At 42.2% G+C, this 21,589-nt stretch overlaps 1 protein-coding gene across 6 annotated transcripts in view; it reads left to right on the plus strand.

The window, feature by feature from the left end:
* The window catches only part of EXT2 (exostosin glycosyltransferase 2), a 134,582-nt gene that overhangs the window by 74,350 nt on the left and 38,643 nt on the right, over window positions 1-21,589 (plus strand). For all 6 annotated transcript variants that reach the window (XM_082410470.1, XM_082410466.1, XM_082410467.1 and 3 more), the window contains one exon: window positions 14,345-14,534. In XM_082410470.1, coding sequence (XP_082266596.1) covers window positions 14,345-14,534 — 190 coding nt within the window. The remainder of the gene's footprint in view (window positions 1-14,344; window positions 14,535-21,589) is intronic.

The raw sequence follows: 21,589 nt of genomic DNA on the forward strand, positions 1-21,589 counted from the left end.
TCCTGTTTATCATTTCTTTCTGTCTTAATGGACTTTTGTTTTAATTTCTTGGGTATTTTCTCAATTTTATCTTCTAACCTTTCTTTTGATTTTTAAAATTTTGTTCACTTTTAATTTCTTAGAGTTTTTTCTTGACTTCTAATTAATCTTTTTTTATATCTTCCTATTCTTGTTTTAAGGATACTGTACTTTCTCTCTCTGAAGATATTTGTGGTTTTGTTTTTATTTGTCTTTAGCTCCCTGTATTGTTTGTTTCCTTTGAACTCCTTTTTCAGGTCTTTATTTTCTACCTTTCATATTGGAAACTTTCTTCAAATACCTGATGGTTTTCAGCAGTCTACTCTTATTTAAGATAGAGGCACTGAAAGCTGATTGGAAGCTCTGCATACATGGATAGGCTTGTCACCTTATGGGCTTTACTGAGGTTATGAGGATGGGGACCTGATTGTTGGTATTCATGGGTTATTTCTGTTGGATTGGTTCACTGATCCAGAGAATAATCTTTCTGCCCTTGGGAGGAGGGAGAGGATGGATAAGTCTGGGCTGCATGCACGTGGGGAGCTGAGTGGGGGAAGGAGATGGGTTCTCATCCTTCATTTGATCGATGATCACTTAATCTGCTGTATTCAGTGTGGTGCCTTACCCTGCCTTCTGTGCCTCATGTCTCTGGGTATGGAATCTCTCTAATTCATTTTCCCCAGAGAATAAACATCCTTCTCCTGCTAAAGGGGCAGAGGGTAGGGAGGACAGGTAGGGGGTTGGCCTGCCTGTGCGTATAAGTTTAAGGGATTTTGGAACCAACTGTTTCTTATTCTTGTTTTTAGAGTCCCTCCTTCCTGGACACCTAGTACCTCCAATTTCTGAATCTTCTTATCATCATCCTTGGAAGGTTTAGCTTCTTATGTTTTGCTTGGTAGCTTATGTTCCCCTATCTGCCTTTTGTTTGTTTGCTTAAACAGACCTAAAATTCTCTATTTTTTTAACTTTTTATTGTGACATGATTTCAGACTTAAAATTCCCAAAATAGTACAGAGTTCCTGTGCACCCTTCACTCATATTCCTCAAATGTTAATATTTTACCACGTTTCCTTTATTCTTCTATCTGTGTGTGTGTGTGTATTCATATTTATATATGTCTTTTCCTGAACCATTTGGAAGTTGCAGGTATGATGTACCTTTACCCCTAAATATTTCTCATGGAATCATAGTACGGTTACCAAAATCACTTGGAAATAAACAGTGATACAACATTATTATTTAATTTATAGACCTTATGTAGATTTTTGCCAGTTATCCTCATAACGTCCGTTATAGCAAAAGAAGATTCCAGACCATGCATTGCATTCAGTTGTCATGTCTCTTTAGCCTCCTTTGGAACAGCTTCTCAAGTCTTTTCTTTGTCTTGCATGGCATTGGCCTTTTCAAAGAGAACATGTCAGTTATTTTAGAATATGTCCCTTGATTTGGGTTTGTCTGATGCTTTTGTGTCAAATTATGCATCATGTTCCAAATTATAGAAATTTAAATTATGCATTTTTGACAGGAATATCACAACAGTAACATTGGTTCTCAGTGTATCACATTGGAGGACACATGATGTCAATTTGTCCCGTCAGTAGTGATGGTAACTTCGCTCACAGGTTTCTCCAATGGGAAGTTACCCCTTTCTTTTAACGTGTCTTGTGGGGAAATACTTTGAGACTGTGTAAATATCCTGTTACTCCTCAAACTTTCACCCACTAGTTTTAGCATCCACTGATGACTTCTTGCCTGAATCAGTTGGTATAATTGTTGCCAAATGGTGATTTTCTATTCCCATTCTCTATCTGCTTTTGAGAGTGATTTTTCTTCTTTAACCTGGAGTTCATGTCTTTAATCAGTGTTGGAAAATTGAGTCATTTTCTCTTTGAATATTACATATCTGTCATTCTCGCCAATCCTTCCTCTTGGAATCCTATTAAGTGTATGTTAGACCTCTTTCATTCTGTTGTTGTGTCTCTCAGGTTTGTTTGTTTGTTTGTTTTTTCCCCTCATGTTTTACACATTTTTAACTCTTTGTGCTACATGCTGGATAATTTTTTCACATCTATTTTGCTCTTTAGCTGTGTCCAATGTGTTTTTTTACCCATCCATTGAGATTTAAATTTCAATAGTTATTTCTAGAAGCTGTAATTATTTTTCAAATCTGTCTGATCTTTTTTTCATAGTATCTCTTTTTTTCCGCATATGTTTTCAGTTCACTCTTTTATACCTTAATTATTTGAGATACTCACTTTATATTCTCCAGTAATCCAATTTTAAAATTTCTTATAAGGTCTAATCCTGTCATTTGTCTACTGCCTGTTGCTCTTGTTGCATTGTTTCCTTATATGTTTTATAATTTTGAAATGTGAGTTCATCTCTGGTAAGATTTTCTGTGGAAATCTTTGCCACCTGGGGTAAGGGAGTATTTCTCCAGAGAGTTGGTTTGTTCTTGTTTTTTTTTTGCTTCTGCCAGGTGTTCCAGAAGTATCACAGAGATAAATCACTTTTTAACATTAATTTCTTGGTAAGAGGTTTCCATACTACACAGGGAGAGTCCATTTAAACCCCAAACCTACGTGAGGGCTAACCCCTGTGGAAAGCACCCACTGTGCCCAAACTCAGGTTGAAAAGGATGAATGTTTTTCTGTTGTCTCCACATACTAGGGGTGACTTTCTGGACTACCTTCTCACTGATTGTGCAGGCCTTTAAGGATTCTGGCTTGATGTGTAAGTCTCATTGCTAGTTTCCTTCCTTCCTGTGCCCAAAGCCATGTCCCTCTTCCGGTATGGGTGTGAAAACCCACACCCCTGCATTACTAAGCCCAGCAACAGCCCCTGCCCTCCCCAGGGTACTGCGGTGTTAACGAGCCCCTCTGCCTTCAGCTCTTATTCGTAGTTTTTCTTCATTTTAGGTTCCTGGCGATTTCCCATTTCCTGAATATTTAAAAAGACTTTTGTTATATTTTATTCTACATTTCTGTGTGTCATCTAGCAAGAGACTCCATCTGTTTCACCTCCCCAAATGTATTGAACTCCTGTCCACCGGTGTCTCCTTGCCTATTCTTTTCGCCCTGTGGGTTCATATGCCCTCCCCTGTCCCCCCACCGGCCCAGGAGGAAGCAGAGATAAAACATAGTAGACAAAACATGGACCTTATTGGAATTCCAGAGAAGTTAAGAATTAAGAAATGACTGCATTTTAGAGGTTGCTCTTCCCGCTTTGTATCAACTTTAATGGTGGTGTTACACTCCTGTCAGCTCAAAACTGTATGAAAGCTTTGGTTTCCTTGGTCTTAAGTGTGTGGGTGCTTTGAGCTCGGATGCCACAAGCTGTAACTTAATCTTTCCCAAGAGTTTCTGTTTACCAAGCTAGTGAAGTCTTCCTCCATACCATAGCTGACCTCTAAAATACAGTCAGTGGGCCACCAGCAAACATTTTTGTGCCCAGGCCAGAGAACGGGCCTCTCTTTCAAACTGTGACTGTTTCAGGTATGGGATGGTCAGATGAAACTGTAGATCTGTTTCACCTCTCATGAGAAGTAGTAGTTTGAGCCACCATTAGCATTCTTGAACACTTTGGATTATAGATTAGCCTTGTTGAGTTGAATCAGATACGTTTCTAGTTTTTTCACTGAAGTATTTCTTTTAAGTGTTTTCAGTGTACTTGTTAAGTAACAGATCCAGGGATGGGGAGAGTGTGTTTGAAGACTGTGTCTAAGAATAATCCACGTTTTTTGCTATCAAACAGCTGAACCGTTATTTTTAACATATAAGATTATGAACCAGTAAAATCAATGATGTGTTATATTTGTGCCTACTTTATTATATTCACCCATTTAATTGATTTGACAGTATCTTAAACCATCTTACCATAGATATGTTTAGTGAAATTTATTACTTGCAGACTGATATAACTCATGAATTATTAAAAGCATCAACATATGGAATCCACTCTTTCCTCATTCCAGCTTCTTTCAATATGGCTTAGGCTGAGCCATTTAACTGGCTTCTGTCCATCCCACTGATGGAAGCCACAGCCAGACGAGGGTTCTTATAAATGATTGGCTTCCTTTCCAAGCAAGAGGAGGATGAAATGTCAACTTTTCCTCTACCACCTGAAAAGCAATCAGGGGCAACCCTTCCTGCTCTTCTTGACAGTAGTTTGGCTTTATAGAAGAAGGGTGGGCACTGGGCCAAATGTGAATTTCAGTGCTATATAAAGAAAAAAGTTAAGAAGCTAGAACTCAGATAGTAACTGGAATTTTCAGAGAGGCATTCAGATGGGTTTAACCTGTGAGCCTTCAGAAAACTAACTCTAGCTCAGAAATTCCTGAACTGCAAGTTTTAATCCCTTCTTTCCTGGTGATGATCCGAGTAAATTGAGGTTACTTACCGAATCTCTCTTTGCAGCAATTTCCTCATCTGTAGGACTGGGTTTAGGGATATTAATAGCTTCAAAAGAATAGTGTAGCAGTTAGTGACTGATTACCAATTACTAATCAGGGTCATTGAAAAGGACATTTTGGAATCAACCTGAGTTCAAGACCATTTATTAGCTTAACATTGTGCTTTCTTATCTCTTTGAAATTTGTTATCCTTATCTGTAAAATGGGATATTACTTATTTCACAGGATTATTATGAGATATTAATGAAATAATATATGTGGAAGCATTTTGTAAGTGGCATTAATGTAATGCTGCTAGTGTAATGCTTTATCACATGGAAACATACATTCTAGAATTGGATGGGACTTTGGAGGGGAAAATTGAAATTTACAGAGGGTGTTTTTTTGTACCCAGATAGGCTCTATTGTGTGCTTTCTGTCGTTTAATCCTTACAACCCAAAAGTAGCATTCTGTTGGCTCCATTCTTACAGATGAAGAAAGTGAGTCTTATTTATTTTTAAGATCTATGTCCCCATCATCCCATTTTATAAATGAGGAAATGGAGGTCTGAAGAAGTGTGGTGACTTGCCTGATGCAGAGATTCTCAGTCCATCATTCCATCTATTATAATACACTGCCATGGTTTCACAATAATTTTTTTTATCTTGCACACAGACTTGGCCCTCAAATTAAACAGGAAACACAATAGCACCTAATTAGATTATTAGTGTAAATATAGAAAGATTTCTGTCACTGGCTTCATGGTGGATTAGATATGCTAAATGACCTTCCCAACTGAACAACGAAAATACTGAATGAAGTATGATAAAGCCTGTTGCTAAGCTGGTATGAAAGTAAGATATTTGTAGACCCTAAACAAAGTGAAATTAGGTGTCCTGGGAGGTGAGTGGGGGCCAAAGCTGGCTTTTGCTGCAGAGATTTTGCAGAGTTTGATGACCTGGAGCTCCCTGCCTGGTAACTGTCTGAAGTAGGGGATAAGGGAGCAGGGTTGAAAGCCTGTGGCCTGTGCAAGTTGGAGAATCTGTCAAGAGCTTCCTGGATGAAGCCAGGAAACTAAAAGAGCCTCTTCAGTGTAAGGGTAAAGAAGAATAAGTCTGTATTGACCCTGGTGTTGAGCACTGCATTCAGAAGCCACCTTCACATGGTTTGTGGTCCAAGTTCATACTACAAGTGTGGTCCGAATAAACCTTAAGAGGAGAATTTCATTGAAGGTGGCCCTGAGTTGATAGGGACCAGCAGAAGTAGACACAGATCCTCTCTGGAGGAGCTCATCTTCAATCCAGGTCTCAAATAATTCTTAAAAATAAAGTGTCTATGGAAAATGAGCAGCTCGCAGTAAAAAAACCATAGGTTTTTACTACATCAGAGTGAGAACCAGCAGAAACACAGCTGCAAGAACTTCAGATTATTAGATTAGATTAGATTATTAGATTCAAAGAAATTGTTCAGAATGCAGCCCAAAGAGATGGAAAATATGAAAGAGTAGTGACGTGGGGAACAGAGGAACAAGGTACAACATACGTCTAATCAGAGTTCCAGAAGGAGGAGAGAGAGCGAATGGAAACAGGCACTTTTGAAAGAATAATAGCTAAGAATTTTCCAGAACTGTTGAGTGATACCAGACCTCAGATCGAAGAAGACCAACAAACCACAAGCGGGAAAGTCACAATGAAACTGCAGTGCACCAAAGAAAAAGAAGATCTTAAACACATCTAGAGGAAAAAGAGACTAACAGTAAAAAAAGATTTGGCTTGCTTCTATGACCCTGAGTTAGTCTCTGTGGCTCAGTTTCTTTGGATGTTAGAGGGTCACCATACCTGTTACTCCATTCCACCCAGATGTGGTTAGATGCATTCCAGTGCCACCATATAGAAAACTTATTTACGAGTACATTACTGTAAATAAATTGTAGGAATCCTAAGTTTTTAATTCACTGTCTCCCTTGGTTGTGTCTACAGCACTAAGGGGATTTCTAGCCTTTGATTTTCTTCATCTTTCCTGTGTCTGTTTAATGTAAAGTCAGTGAGATTTAGCCATCAGTGTTCTCCTTGTTTTTCGGAACAATCAGTTATTTTTTATGGGTAGGATGAATCAAAGACACAGTGCAGCAAGTAGACTTCAGGCTTGTCCCCAAATCTTTTCTCTCGCAATGTAAGAGAGCCTGCTGGAAGACATCCTTAGGTCTCTGTATTTCTCCAGCTTCCCAAGTCAGCGCACGCCCAGTGGAGTGCTGTGCTGCAGAGTGGAGCTGGAGAGGTTTAATGGTTAAGGCAACTTGGGCCACGTTACTGATTGCCCCTTTCAGATCTCCCAGCACCCATTAACATAAATATCATCTCACTGTTTTGGACAGGGGACACCACCCTTATGCACGTTAGTAATATGATGCTAATGCTTAACCCTTTCATTGCTCTCTCTGCTTCAAAGGCCTTGCCCTAATCCGTTGATAGGGAATCTGTTTGAACCTAGAGGAGAAATGAACGGGTTAACTCCTTTTGGTTTTGCCCTTTGACCACTTCAGGATGAGAGGCATGATGAAATACTTTTCAAAGTCTTCAGTGGAAACACATCATGCATAATTGGAGCAAAAAAGAATAAATCAAAGCTTTCTCCCCCCCCCCCCTTTTAGTCTGGTAATTCATAATTGAAACCACATTGAGGTAAGAGTTGATAACTTCAAAACAACCAAGAAAACTGCCCTTTCTATCAAGGTAGGGATAGGTAAGGCTACTCACAACCAGGGGCTCGAAAGCTTCTGTGTAACAGGCCTGTCCTCTCCTCTTTTCCTTTCTCCTCTGACTTGTCACTTTTCTGCTCTGGCGTTACACCTTCATTTAAATCAAGTATGGGTTGACTCAAATATCTGCTTAATTCTCCTCTTGTCACATGCAGTTATACATAGTGACACTGTCTGCTCTGGTGAGCGATAGGGTTAAATTTTGGATTATGCTGCTTTGAGCTTGACTCCTCCTGTCTGGAATTTGGTTGCTTTAGGTTGAAAGAGTCCTTTTGTTGGTATTAGAACGTGGTCTTCCTCAGTCTTGGTTTTATGATCTTCCAGTAGTTCCAGCAAGAACATTTCAGAATGGGTAGCAATGTGCTCACCAGCTTCCTCCACTTTCTGTATGGTAGGGAACCTTGGCTGGAATGGTTTTGGTTAGGCTCAGCTATGACTCCCATGGCCTTTCTACTAAGGAAGCAAAACAGGATTGCAGGAAGGGCCCAGACAGCTTCCTCTGTGTGAGACTGCCAAAGGCACTCCCAGTTAGTTGAGATTGAATCCCTTTCTTGAAGGAGAAGACCCCTTTGAACTGGTAGTTGACGTTAAGCCTGGTCTCCCAAGGCTTCTCTTTCAGGGGATCCTGACACCTGAACCCACATCTCCGTCTTGCTGGTTTGTCTGTTCACTACTACTTCATTCACCAGGGCTTTCCAGAATAAGTGATGTGATAGGAGAGAACTCCTCGAAAGCGGGCATGGTGGCCTGACAGTTGTCGTGGCTCTCGTGGATTACGTTAACAGTCTGGATCTCTCAGCTTCCATGATGAGTATTTGTTGTAAGAGTGAGGAGTGAAGCTGGGAAGGGGGGGGCGTGAGATGACGGAGGTATTTGGGCTCAATGCCAGTGCTCTGTCAGAAGGACACACACTTCTCCTCTTGGTATCTCCTCTCACCTTGGAGTGAACAGTTTCACTGAGCCTATCTGAGAACCAGGGTTCCGAGGTACAGCTGCGGTAGCTGGGTTTTGCCTTTTCCTCTGGTCTCTATTGCCGGGTGCCTGGTTTCATGCCCCATCTTGCCATGATGGAGATTTAATCAGGCAACAGAGTTAATTGCCAGCATCGTTTGCTTTTTCCCTGGCAGAAGTCAGAGTCTTGAGTAAATTATGGAGGTTTAAATTTGCTTGATTTCCTGCAGAAAGTGGGGTCAGGAGGTCCCAGACTGTAGACACTCTCTGTGGTCAGCCAGCAGGGGGTCAGTTCTTAAAGGTATTTCAGAGGTGACTAAATGCTGTTTTTGAAATGTCCTTCTCCAGTATGTTGTTTTTTTTTTTTTTTCTGTGGGTTGGTTTGTTGACCTTACCCCAGCGGAGTGGAGTGTCTGCGTGAAGGCGTGCACCCCAATTAAAGCTGCCTTTCTCCACGCTGTCCCTGGGCTCCAAAGGCAAACGGGATTATGTTTGGGGAGGGAGAAGCACCCGGCACAGAAGCCCAGCTGCAGGTCAGCGTTTCCTATTTCTGACCTTTTGAGATAGAACATGAAGGTAGCTGTGTTAATTTATCAGTAAAACAATACTCAGGAAAAAGAAAGTTTCAAAAGAAATCAACAGAAGGCCAATCATGAGACTTAAAAAGAAACTTCTGTCATATGGTCTTTTCATGATGTGGCTTTAGCCTGCCTGACTCTGAGGTCTCTCGTCTCTGCTGTCCTTCCTTCCTCCTCCCAGCCCTGGCCCTGGTGGAATCTGTCCCGGTCTTGGAAGCAGGTCTTAGGACGTGCTGCTCAGTTTGCGCTTTGGCTTCTTTGGCCAGCACCCTCCTACTTGGTCCTCTCCTCGCCTCCTCCAGGGAGATGGAGGTGACGGTATGGACCTTCGTGTGCCCACGGGACTTTAGGACCTTGTTTTAGTACTTGTTATTTGCATTATAATTTGTCTTTTTACCTAGCTGTCTTCCCTACCAGATGATGAACTTTTTGAGGGGAAGGAGTTTGTTCATCTTTGCATCTTTAATACTATTCTAGGCTTATAGTTTGTGCTCAGGAAATGTTGACTGAATGAGTGAGCACCAGAAACCATATTGGTGGGAATGATTGCTGAGCTGCTAATACCATTGTTTTAGCAGACAAGAATATGAATTGGAGCGAGCTAGAAGTTTTTTGTGTTTGCTTTCAGCTACCATTCATGGATTTCTGTGTTGAGCCCTCCGCTGAGTGCTTATGTGCATAATCTCATTTAATCGTCATCACCTTAAGAGGCAGGTACTGTCATGCTCTCCATTTTACAGGTGAGGAAACTAATACTCACAGGAGAGGCTTTACACAGCACAGTAAATGGCAGCATCCAGATTCAAACTCTCTATTAAATATCCTAATCCTACACTTCTTCAGAATACTTAGCACAATAAGATGGGTGGTGAGTATTTTTAAATGCATGAACTAAGTTGGAAATCATTTCAGAGCTCGTGATGTCACTCATTTGAATGTACATTAACTGTTCACACCCACACACAAAGAGGACAGAAAGAACACAACCCAGACCATTTGGGCTTAACTTAATCATTTTTAAACAAGTTTTTCTTCAGTCGCACCAAGCACCGTGCTAGATGCTGGGTGTTAATAACAGTTATGGCTCCTTTTTTTTCATGGAGCTTTCAAGATAGTTAAAATATAATGAATAGGTAGGAAAAGAGAAAATTGTGAAAACAAAAACAGTATATTTGGAAAGGAAGAAGTAGAGGTAGAGAATCCAAGTAAACCAGGACCCCAAAGCATGGTAAGGTAAAGGTAGAGAGGAAGAAGGGTTTCGTTTAAAATCTTGGTGCTGGAAGATACCTCACGATCACTTAGCCTACCCCCACCCCTCTTTTGAGACCTGCAAAAAATAAATCCCAGAGAAATTGCTATTCCCACAAGATCATCTATTGGCTACCTTTATCAAATGTTTGTATGTGTCAGGTACTTTACATTTATTACCTATTTACTTTCATTAACAACCTCTAGATTGTTAAGAAATAATAAAGACATGTTAATAAGTAATTATTGTGTTAAGTAATACTACCTAGAAAAGTAGTATTATTATCATGATCTTACAGATTCAGAAACTGAGGTGCAAGAGAGGTTAAGTAATTTAGCCAGGTCACACAGCTGGTCAGTGAAAGAACCTGGGTTCAGATTAAGGACGTGTGATTCTGAAACTGACCCCAAACGTGCTGATTCACTTCTGAAGTCTTCTGCGTCAACCTTGGTGGCATATCCTGCAGTAAAGTGTCAAGCTTGTAACATAGTAAATGTATCCTCAGCAGCTTCTCTGTTGTCTCCATGTTCATCTCAAAGCCTGTATTTTATGGGAAAGTGTTGGCAAGATTTCAGAACTTGTTATGTTCCTTTACATGCCCTGTCTCCCCAGTATGCTGCCTTTTCTGCTTCTCCAGTCTTCAGGCCCTGTTTGGTATGCAAGTGAGTGGTGTGGAAAGATTGAGCACCGAAGACGAGTTACTGTCTATTTCCCACCCACCCGTTCCTTTGTCTCCTCCCCCAACCCATAACCATCCATTTCCCGAAGGGAGCTGGCATAAGGGATGAGACCAGATCTGTTGTCTTGCCAGAGACTCCGTTCCTTCTCCCTGGCAGCGCCGTGAAACCAGAGCTGTGATGCCTTTCAGCAGGGGTGCCTCAGTTTAAATTCCAAGAGATTCATTTTCTGAAACCAAGCTTTGCATCTCTCAGGGAATTTTCCTCTCCTTTTAATGTCATAGAGTCATGCAAGTGTGCTGGCATTCCCCACTTCTCCCAAAGAACAGACTTCATTTTGTTGGAGGTTTAATAGTTTTTCCTTCTGTGTAAGAGGTGTGTTTACCGTTTTAAATTTATGTGTTCCCTTTGTGTCAGTGTTATATATTTGGTGTGTTTTTTTATTCCATGTACCCTGTGAAATCGTAGTGTTTGGGTGGGCCCTTACTTATTGGCCCAGATTTGATTATCAAGGATGAAGAAAACCTCCAGCATTTTTGTCTCAGAGAGAGCTGGAAGTAATAAACTCTGGAGTTTCCCACAGTTCCAGTTTCCAGAGTCTATAAATGGGGATGCTTACCCCGGACTCAGAGTTGGAGGGTGTGGGGAAGGGCCGAGAACCACCACATCCTGGTGTTCTGGAGTCAGACGGCCTGGGCTCTTTCCCACTTCTGTCACTAACAGGTTATGTAACCTTGAGCGTCATTCACTATTTCTTCCTTCCTTTTTGGACTGGTAAAGCACATGATTAGACATCATTCACTATGTTTAATCCTACAGTTTCATCATCTGTAAAATGAGAATAATAGCTAGCTATCTTGGGATTGTTGTGAGGCTCAAATGAGATAATTTATGTAAAGCACAGTGCCTAACAGTTCAGTGCTCAGTAAATCTTGACTATTTCGACATCACACGTTAAATTATTTTACACGCTTCTTTAAAAAATCTTTTTTTTTTTCTTTTCCATTTAAAATGGTGATTTTCAAGCATACGAGTATTATGTCGGGAGGAGTAGATGAGTGGGCTGGGATGGTGATGGCAGAGAGACCATGAACCTTGGGGAGTAATTGTGACTTAAGCACAGGGCTACTTCCTGACCTCAGTTTCCATGCAAGTCAGGAAGCTATGAAAAATAAGATAGGAGTATAAAATGAAAAGGTGTTCCTACAAAGGTAATTAGATGCAGGCTACAAACACTGAAATCCAGGCACCTTCCTAAGACTACAGCTTAATGCCAAAGCATGATGTCATGGAAACAAAAAGTCAGCATTAAGAAGATAGCCTTTCCTATTGTGTCTCTTGGTTGTGAAATCTAATCATGGCCTGTTGTGGACATTTTGGCTTTAATATCCTGATTACATTAGGACTCCAGGAATCCCGTTCAGTCTCCTTGAGTTCCCATCCATGTGTATTCCATGTGTTTGTGTACATTTCCTGTCCCACACTGTTACATCTGGCACACAGCTGTTGTCATACACGTGGTGATGGGTGTCCATCAGTGATATGGATGAGGTTAATGGGGGGACCTTGGGAATCCCAGAGTATGGAAGACCCTAGGGAGTGTAAGCAGCCAGAATAACAGATAGGTCATTTCATATTCAGCCTCCTCTTGGGGAAGATGAAGTAGGTCCTGGGCTTTTCACATGTTAACATATGAATGTGAGTGTAATTAATGCCACTGAATTGTACACTTAGAGATGGTTAGAATGGCAAATTTCATGTTATATTTTACCAGTTTTTAAAATTTAACAGTGTGATATACCAAAACCCACTGTATACTTAATTATATCTCAGTAAAGCAGATTGAAAATATAAGAATGCTTATCAGTCGTTCCCTATTATCAATACAAAAATATTTTTGTTTACATTGCTGCATTAAAAATGACAATATTTTAATGGTAGCAAAGAAATTGAATTTTATTCATTTTACTCATTACTTTTTAAACCTTATTTTGAAAAAAATTTAGACTTACAGATAAGTTGTGAGAATTGTACAGTGAACTCACATGCTCATCACCTAGATTCACACATTTCATTTACTCTGACTCTTTATTCCCAGTGTTCAGAAGTGATGGGCTTTGATATGGTTTTTGTTTCATTGGTTTTTTTAGTTGTTGTTGTTTTATCTTTTTATGTTTTTAAAATTCAGTGTACTCACTACTTATTTGGTCCTTTCAATCTGAAAATTTGCATCTCATGTCTTCTGTTCTTAGAACTTAATTTCTTTGATAGTTTTGTTTCTTCCATATTCTGTGTTTTCTTTTTCAGGAGCCTCCTATTAGGTGGATGTTGGACCTCCTGGATTTTCTCATCTTTTCTGTCCTGTTTTTCATCTCTTTTTGTTCGCCAGACTGCAATATGTCATCACCTTTATCTTTCAATACTGCCTTAAAAAAAAATTAAGCTATCATATTTTTAATGTTCAAGGGTTCTTTCCTATCTTTGATAGATCTTTTAAAATAAAAATAGCAATTTATTCATATTTCATGGATGAAAACATCTCTCTCAGAGGATATGATGTGTTGTTGATGTTGTTTAAATTTCCTTCTGCTGCTTCTATTGTCTCTGTTTCCTCTGAGTTCCTGTTTTTCTCTTTGTTCATTTGGTTTCTGTTGTTCATGCTGAAGATATTCTTGAAATGTCTGATTCTAGGATCTATCTGTTTGTGATTAAGAGGGAAGCACTAAAAACCCGATCAGAAGTTTTTTGTTTAAGGGAAGCTTGTTGCCCGAGGGCTTCACTGTAAGGTGATGGAACTTCGCTGTAAGATGGTGGAGCTTTGCTGTAAGATCATGGAGTGGCAAGTAAACCACATGACCGCCTATGTTTTGGGAACTGGAGGAGGCAGAAGGCCATAGAGCTCATCATTCAAAATATAGGCTTTAATTGCATTTTTCTCTCATCTGTGCCTGTGTTTCCATGTCTAGAGCTTCAGTTTCCTCAGAGAATAAACCTCCCTTCTCTAGCTCGGGCAGGGAAGAAGAGTAGTTTTCTGGCTGAGTGGGTAGGTGATGGGGAGGCTTATGCCCTGGGTCCGTCGCTGCTCCTTACACATATTTTCATTAGTCCTCCTGTTTTCAAGCCCCTCCTCTTACTCACAAGGGCCCACTGAGCATAAGCCCTGAGCCTTTGTGGGGCTACAGTTGGGGCTCGCTTGCCTTGTTGCTCCCCCCGCCTTCCGCCCACCTTTTGGTACTTGGGTTTCAGCTCTCACTCTCCTGCGCTGCCATCACTTCTCCAGCCCCTTTCAGTCTTTCAGAAACATGTTCATGCTGCTCATCAGCTGCTGTCTCTGCTCCCATTTCATTGTCTGGGTAGATTTATATCTATTAGCTGTACTTTTATATTTATATCTATATATATCTATTAACCCACTTTAGTGGGTTTGGGGAGGGAATGAAGATAAATGCATGTGTTTAATCTGCCATGTTTGACTAGAAATCTCTTCCCAGCTGCAAAAATTCTCTGCTCCTTGTTCAGGGGTATCAGAGCCAAACTTAATTAAAGAGCATCAGCACACATGTTGAGGAGGGAGAGACTTTGAACAGTTGCTTGGCTCTTGGGTTGGTCACGTAAAGGCCGTCACGTCTCCCATGGTCAGGTTTATTGGTGACGCTGGGAAAGAGATCAGTCTCACTGTTCCTAGATCCCTCTGTGACCCACATTAATCTGTTCTCTTGCAGAAATGGGGCAGTGTGAGCAACCCGCTCTTCCTCCCGCTGATCCCCCCACAGTCTCAAGGTTTCACGGCCATCGTCCTCACCTACGACCGAGTGGAGAGCCTCTTCCGGGTCATCACCGAAGTGTCCAAGGTGCCCAGTTTATCCAAGCTGCTGGTCGTCTGGAATAATCAGAATAAAAACCCCCCAGAAGGTAAGAAGGGAGGAGAGACAGTGCATTCAGGAGAGGCCTGGTTTGGGCGTTAGCGAACCCCTCAGCTGGGTCGATATTTGGATGGCCAAATGATTTGCATCCTTTGGTTTAAAATGAATTTTCCTGCTCTGTCAACAGTAATGCCATTTCTGAGACAGCATGACCCCAGTTTTCTCAGTCATCTCATTCTTGTTCTAGGGTGGCCCCTTTAACTCTAAGCCCATGGCATGCTCTGTAGCCGCAAGTGTTTGAGGGCTTAGGAATCAATAGGATCAAAGGCCATCAGCCTTGGGAAAACAGATCTCAGCTTCCCTCAGCCATCTCAGCTGATTTGTTTACATGAAAACTCAGTTTAAAAGGCATTAGTTTTCTCCTTCCTTATCTGGGCTCTGATACTGTGCTCTTCTTCAAAAAGGACGGCCTCACCTCCAGTGGGGAAAGTTAGCAAGGCACGCCCTCCCAGGCTGGAATCAGTTCCTTAAAGTGAGCCCTCTCTGGAAGTGCCCACCCGCTCATCCTTAATGGCTCTGTTGCTTGCCTTGGCCACCCCCGTAATCTGGCAGCTAGGGTTGAGGGCTGTTTGATTCATTGGATTTGTTTTTAATTCAGGACGCATAGAGTACGTTCCACCTGCATTTTGTTTCTCATTCAGTCCGTCTATTACTGATCCTAATCCCAGAGACTTCAAAGCTCCTGCCCTTTATAGCCTATTAAAGCCAGGAAGTTTCTGATGGATTAGAGCAAGGAATGAGTTTGAAGTTTGTAATGTGCGCCACTATCACCGATAAGGTCTAGTTTATTGCGTGACAGTAGTATCTGCACTTTTTATGGCTGTTCTTGTTTAATTGGTTATACTGAAGTCAGGATAGTCAACCCTGGAAACTCCCGGTAGCAGATCCATAGTCTAGGCTGGGAGAAGAACGTATGTCTGTCTGTGAGGCAAATCAGGATTTAAATGTCCTCCTGAGACATTTAAAAATTTTTACTTGGTGGGACTTTTGTTCTCTGAGAGAATCAATACTTACTTTTTATATTCAGAGAGCCACAGTTTAGTAAACAAAGTAGCTATTTTAAATGAATAGTATGCCCATGGTATGCCCTAAAGCACACTGCCTTTTGTATTATTATTATTAACTATCTTTTATGCCAAGGTTTTTTTCCTCCCAACATTTCTGGATTTTCTTTTTTTTTTGACTCTCAATAAAGGAGGAAGAAAGGGGTAGAAGAAAAAGGAAGGTGTTGGCACCAGGTGCCATCTAAGAGGGAGGAAGGGAGGAGGACGGGACAAAAGGAGCAGCGCAGGGATGGTTGTGGGAGACCCTGGTCCACCAGAGTGAGGGGGATCGGAGGTCCTGCGTTGCTGATTCGTCTCTTCATTTATAAAGGAGAGGTCGTGTTTTCACAAGGAAGGCTGCGTGTCCCTCGTGGGACGCGGAACAACTCCGTGTCCTGCTGCAGTCACGCTCCTGCACACGGAGGCCACCAGCTTTCAGAGGGCCTCCACCCCCACCCCGCCCTCCTGCCCAGGTAGGCAGTTCTGGGGCTAAATGCAAAAGAGGCTTCTCCTTAGAAACCTTCGTTAGCCACTTTGGGCTTAAGGTGAATCATTTATTGTAAATCTGAGTCACTTCTTTGGGGCAAGTATCATTACAAATTACGAGAAAGGAGAAATCTTTTTCTTCCTTCTTGGTCTAAGCCCCTATGTTGGCATAACTAAAAGCAAGAGCACAAACCTAGGTTTTGGAGCTGGGTGTTAGGTTTTAATTTTTGGTACACGCTACTAAAGTGTAGTGGTTAATTCTATGACCAAGAGTTTAGTTTATTTTTGAAATATTTTGGCTCTAGAGAGGAAAGAGAGCCCTCAACTGATGAGGCCCTAATTTTGACACGGTTAGGGACTGGACCAGCTTTTTTCTAACAGTGGCTTTTAGGTCAGGGCTCCGGCTCTGGTGATGTGGTTGTCTGGGGAGAACATGAACAATTTTTAATCTTCTGTGGGGTGTTGGTTCAGTTGGTGAATGCGGCTGTCAGCTCTGGCCCTCGTGCCAGCAGAGGCATCTGATTTTTCATGTACAACATTAGTAACATATATATTTTTTAAAAAGCAAGTCCAAGGCTTTGAAATACTAGAGGCAAAAGTGATGTTTTCTGCTCTCTCTACATTTACTAGAATAAATATTGTGGCTAACATGCCTGCTGCTGGGAGGGTTAGTGTAGGCAGAAATTGCCCCCCCACGCCTTTTTTTTTTTTTTTCACTCTCCAACCCAACCAAATACTTTTTTCTTTTTGGTTACATTTAAGTCTAAATTGCTGGATTTGAAGTTTAAGTAAATACTTAGACTAGGCAATAGAAATTTCCAGCGAGCTTTTGTCACGTTGGTTTTGAGCTCTGTCAGAAGAAAAGGCAAGCCACTGCCTTCCTTCTCCCCGGCTCTTTAGTTTCCAGGCTTGATGGATATAAAGGTTGTTAGGCTTGGCCCCTTGCCCCAGTCTGAAGAAAGCTGTTACATTGTACATTTCAGATAGGTTTAACTCAGCCTTCTGTTTTATTTGATTTCAGTTTTAAATTTGAGTTGATCTCAAGGAACCGCCCCCCATCCTGACCCCAGCTTCAGATTGGGACTTTCATAGTTCTTAATAGGCAGGATGGGATTGGCTGAGCATTTCAGGATGGTCACCTCGGAAGAGGCAAGCGAGAAGTAGAAGCAGCAGCTCTCTTCCTTCGAGCTGAATTCTGGGACCTGGGGAGTGAGGGTCATGGGGACCAGCTGTACACCAGGCAGCTCCAGCACTCCTGGAGGGGGCTCAAGATTTGTATGGAGATAATCTGATCGTTTATTTTGTGGATCTGTGGTTGTGTTTGTGACAGTGATTGCCAGGATGGGCTTTGGGTCATCGTCAGGCAACCTGAACCTTGTGTAGTGCCTTTGCAGAGTTGGAGAATTCTTGCTCACGTGGCTCTTGTCATTCAACTTGGAGAAAACTGTTAATCGGTACTCATTTTTAAAAAATCCTTAACACGAGGAGTTCTTTTTCTCCTTCAAGCTGGACTAAAGCTCAAAACTAAAGTTATCAGGTCAGCTGGCTCAGCGGTTTGTTTTTCATAAATTTGGCAATGTTTTTGAGAAATCTTATTTTTCAGACTACTTTGTGTGAATGGAAGGTGACATTTCTGTTTGCCAGCTACAGATTCACAGGATGAGACACAAGCTATAATTCATGTGGTTCCATTTAGAATTTTAAGACGTAAAGAAAAAGAGCCCATCTGGGATAAGCAGTGGAGCAAGAGCCTGAAGGTTTCTAGCTGTGACACTGTTTCCTTCTGCACCCTAAGGAGTCACCCCATATTCTTCTGTCTACACCTCTTCCAAGTTGTCAGAGGGGAGGTGAAGTTCATAGACTTTACAAGAATCCATTTGTGAAGATGAGAATGATGCAGCGTTATTATAACCACGTACTGAGTACCTTTTATATCCAAGGAATAGGAACTGTGCTAAGTGCTTTACACGTATTATCTCTACTCCTTATGACAGACCTGCAAGGAAGCTGTTATTCTTCCCATTTTACAAAAGTGAAACTTAGATTAGTTGAGTAATTTGCCTCAATCACAGAGCTGCAAAATGGCAGAGCCAGACATGAAGACAGGTCTCTCTGGATCCAAAGCTCATGCGCTGTGCACTAGGCCCCACTGTATCTATTCAGATTGCCAATTAGCGCTCAGAAAATCATCATGCTTTGTCAGTTCTCTAATTTGGGATTATGCAGATGAACCAGGTCCTTATCAGGGGCTCAAGGAGAGGCAGAAGAGTAAATCTATTCTTTTGAAAATACTAACGGAAAGAAAGAAAACAAAACAAAACAAACCTCTATTCTTTCTCACCTATATTTTTCTTTCCTACCTCATGCTCCTGTCCTATTTTTTAATTAATTAATTTATTTATTGGCTGCATTGGGTCTTCGTTGCGATGTGCAGGCTTTCTCTAGTTGCGACGAGCGGGGGCTACTCTTTGTTGCGGTGCGCGGGCTTCTCATTGCGGTGGCTTCTCTTGTTGCGGAGCATGGGCTCTAGGCGCGCGGGGTTCAGTAGTTGTGGCATGGGGGCTCAGTAGTTGTGGCTTGCGGACTCGAGAGCGCAGGCTCAGTAGTTGTGGCACATGGGCTTAGTTGCTCTGCGGCATGTGGGATCTTCCTGGACCAGGGCTCGAACCCATGTCCCCTGCATTGGCAGGCAGATTCTTAGCCACTGCACCACCAGGGAAGTCCCCCTATTTTTTTAAACGGAATCAAAATCCCATATCAAAATTATCTGCTTTAGGGCAGGGAGTAATTATAATGCTTATTCTTTGATTGCTGCCCTCTTATCCCTGTATTCCACAGAAGGGATGCTAAAGCCCGAGAGAAAGGTAGTTCCCTTTCTTAGAGGCCTATTTTATTTGAAAATGTGAAAACAAGAAACTGGGAATTCTACCTGAAGTCCTGTCTTGTAGTAACGATGGTTCGTAGACAGCTGGACCATTGAGATGGAGACTCCTTTTGCCAAAGCTGCTTTTGGCTATCCAGGCCCAACTCAGAACAGGAAGAGGTAATCGCATTTCCAAAAAAGCCATGATTCATTCTGCATTCCCATCTGCACCCCGTATCATCCTCTTTGGGCTTCATCACCCTCTAAAACTTCCCCATCAAAGTCTTTCTAGAGGCAGGTTAGTTCTTTACGGACATTGTCTCAAGTAATTTTAGGATATATGGAGGCGAAGAATGTGGAAAGCTGTCGAACATGCTGTGCACACTCCCCAAGTGCAAGTCCCGATGTCATCCAGGGTGGAGAAACGTCTACACTTAACCCAAGCAGCTAGCCTGTTTTCTATACGTGTTGCAGAAAGAGGGGCTGTTTGTTGCCTTGTGAAATTAACATGGCAAAAGTTCCATGTTCTTGGGCTTCCCTGGTGGCGCAGTGGTTGAGAATCTGCCTGCCAATGCAGGGGACACGGGTTCGAGCCCTGGTCTGGGAAGATCCCACATGCCGCAGAGCACCTAGGCCCATGAGCCACAATTACTGAGCCTGTGCTCCGCAACAAGAGAGGCCGCGGTAGTGAAAGGCCCGCGCACCGCGATGAAGAGTGACCCCCACTTGCCGCAACTAGAGAAAGCCCTCGCACAGAAACAAAGACCCTACACAACCAGAAATAAATAAAATAAATAAATTAAAACAAAAGAAAACAAAGTTCCACGTTCTTTTGTTCTGCTAGTGTGTTAGGTTTTCTCAGTTCCAGAGGATTAATGGCAGGGATTCTGTTCATCTCCAAGTAGACATTGAAGATACATGCTGAGGACACGCCCCTGGATTGTCGGAGTAATATACCAGATCTGACGTGTACCACTTTGCCACCACTACCTAAGGTTCAAAAAAATCCTTTGGTCTGTAAACAGACTCAGACTTTCAAGGGAAAGCACAGCTGGCACTTAGTGGATGTCTGCCGGGTGCCGGGCACCGTGCTGCTAAACGCGTTACTGTGCATCCTCACACCTTCTCTTATGTGAAGACGGTGCTCCTGTTCCATCTTCATAGTCAGAGAAACAGGTAGAAAGTGACTGACTTGTTCAAGATCACAGAGCTGGTAAGGGATACACCTGAGATTCGAAGCTCTTTCCAGAGACTGTGCTTTCTGTGAAATGTTACTGTCCATACAGTCCTAGGACCTCAGAGGCATCTTGTTTGGTCTCTAAAGTTAGTACATTTCAAATAAAAGTGCACATTGTGTTGCTGAAGGCATTTCATTGCATCAGAAAATTCTTACCTATTTAGAGTTTAAATCAATCTCCCTGTAACTTCCACCCAGCCATTGGTCATGGTTCTAACTTCAGAGGCCATAGAAAACAATTGCCCTTTCATCTGATAATCCTTCTGATATCCCTAGTGTGTTAGTCAAGGTCCAGGTGGGAGACAGAAACCACACAATAACTTGAACAGGAAAAGTTTAATATAAAGAATTACTAACTAGGAATAGGAGATTGGTGACTAAACGGTAAAAAAGAGCTCTCTAAGGATTACAGGAAATAAACTTGGGAGGGCCTCTTCCCCAGCTAGGTCTGGGATTCAGGCCTGGTTGGAGACAGTGTGGCTGCAGCCCAGTGCATGGTGAAGGTTCTCAGGTGCCACAGGCCAAGACTGGCAAACAAGAAACCAGCAGCCCCCTTGGGTACCCATGGAATTCAACGGGAAGTCGTCCAGGGGGTGTTATCAGGACAGCCGGGGTACTGTCGAGGGCTTCAGTTCACTGAGTTGCTGTTGAAGGTATCTGCAGAACTTGCTGGAAAGCTGCCTGCAGAGGAGCTGTCGGCCTCACTGGGAAGTATGTTGGGGTGTCTACCGAACCTGCTGGGAAGCTGCCCTTGGGGGTGCCTCTTCTAAGACCCTTGGAGCACCCCAGCGTGTTACATGGATGTATTGTAAATTATGCGTAAGAGATTTTACCTGCAGTCAGTTAAGACAGGTTTTTTCCCTCCTGATTTTCCCTCTGTCACACTTCTCCTTCAGTATGGTGACTTTGGAGTGGCCACAGGCATTTTGGGGCTTCAAGACTCAACAAAAACTAGACCTTCCCACAATTACGTGTTGGGTTTTTGGAAGCAGTATGATACCTTTTCTGTTCTCATTTGATAAATGTTGCGTGAAGAACAAACTGCCCTCTGTAAAGAACACTGAGGTCTGTGGACGTGGGTCCTGTACTGAAGAAGTATTAATTTCACGCTATGCTAAACACAACACTTTAAAATAAGGAACCTGAGGTTAAATTGCTTCAGTCATTTCAAAGTAGAATGGGAAAAATGTAAGGCAAGTCATGAGTTTGTGTTTCTTCAGTATGCCAGAAAATCCCATGTAATTGGACCTAGATATTCGATATTTACTCTGTAAATTGGTCATGATGAGAAACCAAACCCAGTGAGTCAGGAGAGCAGGGCTGTCGAGGCGGTAAGGTGCTAAGTTAGGAAAGCTGAACTCATTCAGGGCCACAGTTCTGTGAGGGTAGATTTGGCAGCCTTGGGAGCTGTTGGT

The sequence above is a fragment of the Balaenoptera physalus genome (genome assembly GCF_965194825.1).
Source record: "Balaenoptera physalus genome assembly, chromosome: 10".
Lineage (NCBI taxonomy): Eukaryota > Metazoa > Chordata > Mammalia > Artiodactyla > Balaenopteridae > Balaenoptera > Balaenoptera physalus.